Source organism: Hyaloscypha bicolor, assembly GCF_002865645.1.
Source record: "Hyaloscypha bicolor E unplaced genomic scaffold K444scaffold_136, whole genome shotgun sequence".
NCBI classification, from domain to species: Eukaryota; Fungi; Ascomycota; class Leotiomycetes; order Helotiales; family Hyaloscyphaceae; genus Hyaloscypha; species Hyaloscypha bicolor.
The window spans coordinates 138371-150464 of record NW_020194638.1 but is presented as its reverse complement, the minus strand read 5'-3'; the positions used below and the strand labels follow the sequence as shown (position 1 = coordinate 150464).

The 12094-nt window shown below is 31.5% G+C and overlaps 1 protein-coding gene across 1 annotated transcript; it reads right to left on the bottom strand.

Moving 5' to 3' along the window:
* Positions 1-7250: 7250 nt before the first annotated feature.
* Positions 7251-8285, bottom strand: K444DRAFT_540647 (uncharacterized protein; the record flags this gene model as incomplete). Its single annotated transcript, XM_024875729.1, has 4 exons — positions 7251-7371; positions 7400-7639; positions 7695-7785; positions 7868-8285. 4 exons carry the CDS (start codon positions 8283-8285, stop codon positions 7251-7253), a joined length of 870 nt encoding a protein of 289 aa, XP_024730732.1.
* Between the last annotated feature and the right edge of the window lie 3809 nt (positions 8286-12094).

The window sequence follows — 12094 nt, the reverse complement described above, 5'->3', positions numbered from 1 at the left end:
AGATTATACTCCCGCCTTTTATTCCGCATACCTAGTCAGTTATAGACCTAATTAATTACATCTACCTGCAAGAATAACTCTTGCAGGCCCTATATAACTACCGGGCCTTTAGCAGACGGGTAATCCTATTAACCCTAAATAATATAGTCCGCAAGCTTAATCAAATAATCCTAAATATACTTCCTGGCCAGGAACGGATATATTTTATAGTAGATTCGGCCAATATAAATAAGGCAGATCCTGAAATTACAGAATTACCTCCAGAGGTCTTATAAAGTATCTATTTACCGGATCTACCCCTTTCCAAGCTATAACTCAAGATTAGTATACTCGTAATACTCTTACGGAATCTCTATCTGCAGGAAGGGCTTTATAACGGGTTACGGATATTAATTTATAGCTTTAGGAGGTTCTCGATTCGTATATAGCTACTAGGTAGTAACTTTAATAGCCAATTACGGACGATTCTACAGATTAAGCTCTAGTCGACGGATTAGTAACTATCTTTTATACTCTCCTATAAGCAGTTTCTACTTGCTTTATCCTTTATAATAACTATTAATAAGTCGCAGGACTAGTTATTTGAGGCAGTAGGGATGGATTTACAGTCGCTAGTCTTTTCTTATAGCTAGTTCTATATAGTAGCCTTATAAATAACCTTATAAGCAGGGCTTTATATTCTTTTATTCCCTAATATAAACCATACGAGTAATATAGTATACCCAGAAATATTATAGGATCTTATTTAGCTTTTGATTTACTTACGGGCTATTCTCCTTCTTATACTATCCGTAAAGGCCTTTACTAAGTTACATATCTCCTTTAATTCTAACCCTACTCGGAACGAGTTTAGGGCAAAATTATTAATTAGCCCCAGAGCTTGCATAGGGCCGCTAATTAATAATTTTAGTAAAGCGGCCCTAAACTCGTAATAATATATTAGAATAGTTCTATAGAAGCTCTAGGAGGCCAAATTATAAGTTAATATTTATAAATGCGAATTTAAAGCTTTTAAGATAATATTTTTAGGATTTATTATCTCGGATTAAGACATATAAGTAAATCTTACTAAAACTTCTATTATCCAAAACTAGTACCGACTTATAATAAAAAGAGAGGTATAATTGTTTTTGGGCTTTTATAACTTCTATTATAGGTTTATCTAAGCCTATAAATATATCTCTTATTTCCTAAATTATCTAACTAAAAAGAATATTTTACTAAAGTTTATACTTAATAAAACCTAGCTAGATATCTTTAATTAGCTTAAAGATCTGCTTTTTTTTATTTCTATATTTCTTTATTTCAAATATAATAAGAAAACTTACTTAAAAACTAGTTATTTAAATCTAGCTACTATAAATATACTCTTTTAAAAAGGCCTAGAGAATAAATAATAATACCCGGTTTCATTTTATTCTAAAGCTTTTTAAGAAGCTAAAAGCTATTATAAAGTTTATAATAAGGAATTTCTTACTATTATTTAAGGATTCCGGAAATAGTAAATAGAACTAATTAGCTTATCTAATTTTCTAATTATTACTAATTATAAAGCTCTCGAGTATTTTAGTACTAAAAGGCTCTTAAATAAATAATAAATCTAATAAATAGGTTTCCTATTATAATTTTATTACTAGATTACCTATTAGCTAGGTAAAAATAATACTATTACTAATATCTTATCCCGAAAGAATAAGCTTATACTAATTCAGAAATAGGCTAAGGAAACTAAAAGAACTAGATAAGTTATCTTATTAGATCTAATTCTCGCTTTTACTAAGATAATAGATATGGCTTATATTCTTACTAAGATAAAAGAAATAGATAAGCTATTTATTATAATTAAAGTTCTATAAGCTAATTAGATAGACCTAGCTCTAGAAAATAAATATAAGAAAGCCCGAGAGAATATAAATCTATAAGAAATATTAAATAGCTATATATTTTATAATAAAAGACTTATTATATTAGATAAATATAATAATCTATAAACTAGGCTCCTATAATAAATTCATAATATAATAACTATTATATATCCCGATTAAAATAAGATAAAAATTCTAGTTTAGAGACTTTACTAGTAATTTACTTTCTCTATAAATATTAATTACTTTATAGCAAATTACTATAAATATTAAAGGTCTTATAAGCCAAGAAATAAAATACTAGGCCTATTATACTTATAGTTAATTAATTATCTAAATAATATATAAGCTTATTAATAACTAAGAATACTATAATCAGAACTACTACTAGTCTATTCTATTATTATATCTAGTAATTTCGAGGATTTCTTCTTATTATTATAAGTAATTAAGAACCCTAATTCATTTTAGACTTTATAAATAAACTATTAAGATTAACTAAAACTAAGCTAAAGCTCTTAATTATAGAATATATCTAAACTAATAGATAAATAGAAATTATTAATTAGATTATTAATACTCGACTTTATTTCTCTATTAATTATTTCTAGGATAATTAAGTAGATTTATTTCTAGTATTTAATACTATAGGCACTGCCTACCTATATAAATTAACTGGCTTATTTCCCTTAATAATTAATTACGAATATAAACTCAGGCTAAACTTTAACTAGATACTACTAATAATAGAGTTTAAAATACCGAGAAAGAAACTTAATTAGGAAGAAGTATAATAATAAGTTAAGAGAATTAATATTATTATTAATTACGCGCGAGAATATATAGTAATAGTTCAGGAGTATTAAGCTAAGTAAGCTAATAAGAAATAGCGAGAACTAGATTTTAGTTTAGGAGATATAATTTATATAATTAAAAAGATATAGAAAACGGATTATTTATCTAATAAATTAGATTATTTTCTTATTAGACTATTTAAGATTAATAAAATAATTAGCTATTTATATTAATTAGACCTTTTCCTATTATATAGAATTTGGCTAATTTTTTATATAAATAGATTTTATAAGAATTCTACTAATTCATTACCTAGCTAAACTAATAAAGAGCCTAGTTTTATTAAAATTAATAGTAAATTCAAATAAGAAGTCAAAAAGATCCTCTTTTCTAAGGTACTTTATAGTAAGCTTTATTATAAGATTAAATAAAAGAAATAAGATATAAATAATAAATAGTATCTTATATTAAACTTTAAGAACTTAGTATTTAAATTATATAAATTCTATAAGTAGAACCTCTTATCTAGCTAAATAAATGAATTTAATATACTAAAGAAAACGAGTTTAATAAAGACTATCTAGATAATAATAAACCTTAATAATAAGGCTTCTATAATTAGAAAAGGAGAAGAAAAACCTAGATATTTCCCGGGTTTTATCTAAACTCTAGTATATTTCTTTTATTTTATTATATTAGTACTTATTTTCTTTTTTAGAAATCTGGATAAAATATCTTTCTTTATTATATTAGATTATACTTTATTATCTAGACGAATTATAAAAAAAAAGTAAATTCTTAAAGCTAAGCTAAAGGTAAATACTTGCTTATATTAGTTTAAAATATTATTAAAAATCGAGAGAAATCTTTCTAATTACTTTAACCTTTATAATCTTAACTATTTATATTATTACTACTATCTTAATAGAACTATTAATAAAGACGAAATAGATAAGAAATCCTAATAATATATTATTTATAGCCGGACTAAGTAAGGCTACTTGCTAGATTCTAAATAACTTGAGTAATAGTAGTAATATCTCAAGTTTAGTAGCTATTATTATTATTAATATAACTACTAGCCAAACTACTTTTATAAACGAAAATAGTAATTCCTTTACTTAAGAATAGGTTAATATATAAAATATAGCTTATATTATTCTTGAGAATATATCTAAAATTGCTATAGAGAATATCTTAGTAAAATATTCTAAAAATAATAAAATAGAGGTTTTGGTTAATAGTAATAATAAGTCTAATAATTAAATAGGCAGAATAGATAATACTAATAAGGGCTATCTTATTAACCTTTTAGAGCCAAATACTAAGAAGATTAAAAAGAATAAGGCTAGCTTATCCAAGAAATATAAGGTATTAGATAATAGCAAGAATTCTAATAATAAAAAGACTAAGAACGGAAAGACTTCTAGTAATAAAAGAAACTCTAACTATAATAAAAGTAGCTAAACTAGTATTAAGATACCCGTTATAACTAGAAAACGTATGGTATTAAGTAGTAATTATTATATAAAGTACTAGTCTGAAACCAAGAGCTAGTAAATAATTCTAAAGGCCGAATTAAAAAAGTAATACCTTATAAATATTAATAAATTAGTATATAATATTATTTAGGAAGTCGGAAAACCTCTCAGAAGCTTTTATAAAACCAAAATCATATAGTTTAAGGCCCGGGGATTTAATAATAAAGTAGCTCAAGTGGCTGCCCTTAATATATAAGTCTTTATTATAGAGAAATAACTTGAGAATATATATATTAAGCTTAAGAAGGCCCAGAAATTAATTAAGTAGCTCAGAAATAGTATAATTAAGCCAAATATTACTATCCTAACTAAGAAAAAAGGCAAGTAAGCTATTATATTAAAGCCTATATTAATAGATAGATTTGATCTATTATTCCTATTCAAAAACCGCCTAATAATAATAGTTCTAATATTAGCTATAGCCTATATAGTATTTCCAGACTATATTATTAATATAAGTATAGGTATAATGCGAGTAACGGATACTAAGAGCTAGCCGGAATATACTAGGAACTAGGTTATTCTAGTAAAGTTAAGACTATACTTTAATTATAAGTAAGCTATAGGAATTAGACAGAATAGAATTAATGGCCGTTATTTCCTCTTTTTTCTTTTCTATACTATAGCTAAATAATTCCCTAAATAAGGGTATTTAGACTTCTCTTTAGGGAGGGAGTAATATAATAGCTAGTATAAGGGCATGATTTATTAAGGACAGGATATCGGAAATAGGTATAAAATAAAGCTAAGCCGGAATTATTTAAACGGAATAATATTAAAGGTTAAGGCATCCTCTTTACTTTATTTCATAGCTTAGTATTTTCTAATATATGAGATTCTTTGAACTTTAAGCCTTTGACTATTATATTAATCCCGCCGTTATACTATTATAAAAAATCTTAAAATCTCAAAATCTTTAATTTTTATTTATTAATTTAATTTAAAATATTTTTAATATTACTTTTTATTAAATATATATATAAATTACTTTATATAAGAGTATTATATAATGTGAGGCACGAAATAGCAGGGTAATATACAAGTAGTTAAGGTAAGTAATGTGAGAGGGAAACTGTGGTAAGACAAAAACCCATATAAAGTATATTAGAGCGCAAAACGTGACTTGATAGCAAAATAACAGGAATAAAGGCATAAGTAGTAAAGTATAAATAGTGTGTAATGTGTAAAAGCTCAATTGATTGAATATGAAGGAGGGATTATTGTCTAGAACTATAGAAAAGCCAGCTTTCTTATGTGATTCCCGAAAGTCACGTGCAAAAGGCCCCAGCCTTTGTCATGTGACCAAAACCTCAAAACTGCCAAAACAAAGCGATTTTGATAGAGTACGGCTTGCCGTACCATAGTAAGCTTTAGAGTGACGCTTGCAAGTGTAACTGATTTCCAAGAGTTGATTCTAACAAAAGACTAATTGATGCCCCTTTCCAAAGCTAGGAGCGTCTCCCTACATATTCCCTAGTGCTTAGCCAAGCGTGCGAAGCCCTTTACTTAATTAGGAAATGCGATTCCATGCGATTCCGATGCAAGCTTTACTTAAAATAGGAAACTAGATCCACGATATCTGACACCCGTCCATGCACCATCACGTGTGCCCATCACATATAAGTACTTATAAAATTATTTAAGGAATTATTTATATATTTATTTTAGTTTAGTTATATATTAAATTAATATAAGTAATTAAAAAATATAACTTGTTAGTAAGTATATTTATAAAGGGATTACGCTTATTACTTGAGGAACTATAGAGTTATATGCTTTAAAGTTTGGGGTATTATTCAGTCACGTGACGAACGCATATCGGGACACATGCATCCGAGTTGTGTGTATGCCAATCCACAATACAGCATGCTTCCCGAAGTCTAGAACGAGAATATTCCGAGAGAAGGATCATCGGATCTCAGCTCGTTCTGACAATCATTGGGGATGTTTCAACTGGATTGACGGTAGCGATAGGGGAGTCGGGTCATTCGTGTTTGGCTTGGTGAAGCCATAACAGGAATTAGTAGAGACTCAGGACCGTACTGCAATCCTCACGCTTCATTGACGTATTTCACAGGAGCCTGAGCCGAGCATCACATGAAAGTTGGTGTTTCGAGCCCCTGTCGTTGCCTCACAAAGGGTGTAGTGTGATACGATGCGAAGGATTCTGGTTGGGCTCGTACGTAAAGTGATGGCTGCCAGAACTCCCCCACCTTCTGGGGGCGAATCGCCATACGGACCGTACGGCCTGCCATGGCCGCATCGAGCCCCTTGCTTTCCGGCGCCAGCTGAGGCCCCAAAAGTGCCCAAAGCTGGTTTAATCGCGCTTCCTTTTCTTTTTCAAGAACCACGAGTCGCCTTCCTCTCTGCCTTGATACAGAACGACCTGCCCGTATCAACGAGACAGCCTTGTTGCCTGATATTCCCAAGCCTCATCATGCAAGCTTTCAGCTCCCATTTGCTTTCCAGGCCACGAGATTGCTGACCCTTAGTAGTAACTTGTTGCGCAACCCAACCCCTCATCCAAACCACAGATGTCTTCGCCCTCTCCAACAACCGCGCCTGCGCAGAACGAGCGACATCAGCCCTGGACTGCTATCTGGCCGAGTGCCACAGAATCTCAGCCCCAGAATGCGAATGCACAAGGCCTCAACTACAACTTCCAGAAGGGCGAGAGAATGGTGATCGATGGTAGCGCTCAGAGAGGCAATAACTTCCTCGGGGGCTCATGGCAGGTGGAGGCAGAGAGCAACAAGCCATCCGGGGCGGGCAATGTTGTTTGATGGCGCTGGTGTTCATTTCAATAACGCAATGTTACAAAGCTGCATTAGGCTGGGATAGCTTGGCGGCGAACGCAGTCTGGCTTTCTCCTGCCGATGTATTCTTGGCCGTCACAGTCAGTCAATCGATAGGATCGCAAGCATAAGGTAGGAATTTACAATGAGAAGGTTAGGTGAAACATAGAGCCACAAAGTCCATCGTGAGATTAGACTCTCGGCGTTGCCCCTCGTCCTCGTAGCCGCTCCGTGCATGACCTTAATCGTACTCATCATTGAGATGTTTCATAGAACAACAGTGCTCGCAATTCAATGCTCTCACGAGGCGGATACTCTCCAAGGATGACCTCAGGAATGGGGATGGCAACATGCGGTACTATTTCTGTCGGCGGTCTGGCTCAACCAATCGTGGGGAACATACTCACCAGGTACGGCTCCAGGCTGTGTGTCCGCTTGCAGGAAGATCCAAGCCTCGTTCGGCATCTGATCGCTGAGATAGAACCATTTCTGCTTGTCCGTATGATATATTTGCATGTTTTCGACGACGTAATCAGCGTAGACTAGATCGCATGGCTCCAGGTCTTCAGTGGGATTGATGCTCCCCGCAGAGCATAGGGCAAGAGGCCAGTCTTTCACTGGTCCCTTGATCGGCTTCCATACACTACGGTTAGTCAGCTGAGACCGGCCTTGTGGTGTGCTGGTGGAATTAAACCTACTTCACGCACTGCACTCGATGCTTGAGCATTTCCTCTGACCGTTCCGGGTTGAGTCGGCTGACCATCGACAATACCCATTCGAGTGTTGTATCTGAAAAGGACTGTTAGCTTAATTCGTATGTGTTGCTCTCCTGACCCCCCTCACAGCTGAACCGGGTGGCAGGTGTACATACCCACGTGAGTGACCGAGGTAGGTTGATCATACTGATACGACTCCCCCGTCGCAAGAGGGAATTTTACGTGCCTCTTCCGCACCCGATGCTCGAATATCTGCACTTTGCTGGCACCGAAATAGTCCCTCAAAAGGTTGGCGACTTCTCTCAAGTAGACATCCTTGACTTTCTCCTCGTCGTAATAATCGTCATACTCCATCAACGACTGAAAGTCAAGTACAGTGCATCCTTCTGTCGCGTACGATAGTGGTCCTGCTGTCCGTACATCTTGAACATCGATCTCGTGCTCCTCGAGTTTAGTACTCTGGCGCGGAAACCCTTCTGGGGGAGAAAAACGAAGGGAGTATGGTTTCTCCGTCTTGTACAGCTGGTTGCGTTCGAGGAAGTGGGCGGTCGTCTGTATCATGTTTGTGCCCATGGCGATAAGACTCTCGCAATACCACTGATGTGAGTCCCTCTGGCTCCCGAGATGCAAATAAGAGCGAGTTGTTGAAGATGAGTGAGGTGGATATTTTTAGTTCGCGTTCGCGTTCATGCCCAAGCGACATGACTCGGACATGACGCTAACCCCGAATTTGCTGACTCGGCTCGGGAAGGCAGCCCGCGAGGACTAACCACACCCCAACACCCACCTGACACAAGTCAATTCTTTTACATTTAATAAAACCCAAGTAAAAGGTGTAAGGCTTCTTCTCGCACTCCGGGGGCCAATTTACTTTTCATGGCCACGACTCTGTATCGGCGGGGAGCTGCTACCCTACGATTTGGAGCATCGCTCCTCAAATCGAGGAGAATCTCGAGGCAATGCAGTCTGAAAGGATCTGTAGTATCATACCATGAATCTATATCTCTCAGATAGCACTTGGAAGCGTTGTTGGCTTTGAACTTTCATGGTCATCTAAAGAATATTTTCAAGACGGAGGAATGGGTCAACCCGAGGTCCGGGACCGGATTTGCAACCAGGGTAGAGATCCCGCCGGCTCATTCCTTACTTAGTCTAGGCACACTGACTCACTGAGAATCGTTTACTGTGAGTGATATCTTGTTTCTTTGCAAGGTCAATTATCCTTGAAATTGCTGACCCGAGTCATGTAGTTGCCTCTGCATCCCCAGCAACAATCGACCAACACTTCACCAAAAAACTCAACTCTCTTCACAATGGCACCCTCAGCTCACCCTTGGCTCAGCCTCGGCTCGGTCAACTGGCTTGAGTAACCTGAGCAACTCACCCGAGCACTAAGCACCGAGCAGCTCACCTAAGCAGGCCTGATCCGTCCTGGCGATCCTGAGCGAGATTTACCACATCGTCACGTATTTTGACTTCTCGCTTTCTCACCAATCATACTTACTCTGACCTCTGTTCTCTCATATCACTTTTGTCAAGGTTTGACGATAATGCTCAAGGAGCCCAAACAAGCCCAAGGAACCCAAAGTGGACAATATCCAAAAATATACTCACTGCTTTGGTATAATATAAGTTTGGATTAACATAGATCCTTGAGGAGAGTACTTCTCTTTATTCTATAAATTCCTTCTCTATGTAACGGCCATGTTGCCTTTGTTAAACCCAGGTGGTTGGAAGCCTTCATTCCCTGGTTATCGAAGCCCCTTAATAAGTTCAAATCCACTAGTCTCCCACTAGTCTCCCAGCCTCTTAGCTGCCTTAGGCCCATAAGCTTGCCACCTTTCAATAGTCTTGTGATAGAAGCAAGCTTCTGGGCAGGAGGTCTTAGGTAGGGATCTATATCAGTTGTCACAATACCACAAGTGATATTGAAGTTGCGCAGTAATAAGTATCAAATACTATTTGAGTTGAGTACAAAGCTCCTATCTAAGGGAAATTACAGAAACTGTATAGTCTTTTGTACTATACAGGATATATTGGTTTATCCAGATCAGTCCATGATCCTTTTCATCCCCATGGCCCCCCTGATCCCCATGATCTATCACATGACCTTCTGCCACTGTGGTTCTTGTTGGAAATAAGTGCCTGAGGCTGACAGTGGCGATTCAGCTATACAAGGGCATTCAGCTATGCAGGGGGTATTTAGCTATGCAGGGCATCCAGCTAAACATGGGTTTTCAGTGGTAATAGGGGCTATTTGGACATGTATAAGTATAAGCCTTAGATTACTGCAAAATGGACAGTCGCTTGAGAAGCATTGCACGTGACTTTTGCTTTGAAATCTCAATAGTTCTTCTACTTAACTATAGCTTCTCTATATCTCTCTATAGAGTAACTAACTATTAAGGTTATATATAAGCACGTGTTTGTAATCTCCTATAGGTGCTCTATAGGTAGTAGTAAACTATAATAGTTATAATTATATATAATCTTTATTCTAGAGCTATTACTAATTGTTTTAGATTATTTAATATAGAAAACATAATAATATTATATTATTTAAGCTTGAATTAAAGTATATGGCTTTTTTTTAGAGCTATATATGGCCTTTAGAAGTAGTAGTATAGATATAAAAGAAGTAATAGGTAATTATAGTACTAGTAAAAATTATAATAATAATAAAAATAATAATAAAAGTAATAATAGAAGTAATAGTAAGGGTAATAATAAGAGTATAGAGAGTTTAATATCTATAATTGCAATATAATTAAATCTTATATATAATATTTATAAATAAAATTATAATATAAAATAAATATAAATATAATATATAATTATTTTAGTAAAATAGTATATTTAGTTAGTTCTAAACTAATTATAAAGTATAATTAATATATTAGAAGTCTAAAAAGAAAAGAGAAAGAGAAATTGATTTATATAAGTAAATTCTTAGCTTATTATATAATATATATATTAGAAACTATATTTAATATAAAATTAACTAAAATTTAATATAGATTATAATTTAATATTATATACTAATTCTAATATAAAGAAATTCGGTTTTATTTAGAAAAATAAATATAGCTACTAATATTTTTTATTAATATATTTAAGTCTTTTTAGTAAAATACTAATAAATAATAAATTCGCTATATTAATTATATTATTAATTTTATTATTTAAGCCTTTTTATTTATAAATATAATTAAAATAAAAAACCTTAAATTATATAATAATTAAAATAAAACTAGAGAACTTATAAATAAAAAAATAATTAGAGCCAAATTTAGGCTTTTAAAATTACTTAACTAAATATATAATATAATTATTTATATTTATAAATTACTAAATTATATAATAGCTTTTAAGGCTCTTATAAAAAGGCTTATTTTAATAAATAATAAAATAAAATAAAATAGCTAATATAATATATTTATTATATTTTTTAATTTAAAGTCTATAATAAAGAAATATTATTAGAATTATAAGAAAAAGCTTAAGCTAAATATATTAAGCTATTAAAACTAGTAAAAGCTTTATATAATTAAGAAATTTCTTAATTTATTTTTATAAGCTACTTTTATTATAAAAAGAAACTCTATATTTATTAACTTTACTTTCTTTATAATTAATATTTTAAATAAGTATTTATAAAAAATAATTATAAGTTTTTAATTTTAATTTTAATTTTAATTTTAATTTTAATTTTAATTTTAATTTTAATTTTAATTTTAATTTTAATTTTAATTTTAATTTTAATTTTAATTTTAATTTTAATTTTAATTTTAATTTTAATTTTAATTTTAATTTTAATTTTAATTTTAATTTTAATTTTAATTTTAATTTTAATTTTAATTTGAATTTTAATTTGAATTTTAATTTGAATTTGAATTTGAATTTTAATTTGAATTAATTAACTTTTATAAGCCAAATATAAAAAGAAAAAAAAAGAAAAAAAGCCAAGAATTTCTTTAATAGCTTAATATTATATATAAGGTTTTTAATAAGTATTATATAAAAATAAATATATTTTCTATTTATATTATTATTCTAATTTCTAATTTTATTTATTATATAAAATATATTAAAATATATTAATTAAAGAAAGAAATAAAGCTAGTTTTAATAAATATAAAAAAGCTTTAAAAAAGATATTAAAATAAGAAGCTAAATACTTCTATTATTTTAAAAAATAGCTTTTCTTAAAAAATAAAAGCATTTAATATATATAATTAGCTTACTTTAATTTTTTAATTAATTATTAGGCTAATAAATAAAAACAAATATATAAACTTTAATATAAAGAAATTATATAATTTTAATAAAAATAAAGCCCTTATATAGTAATATTAATATATATAAAAGTAATATTAGTCTAA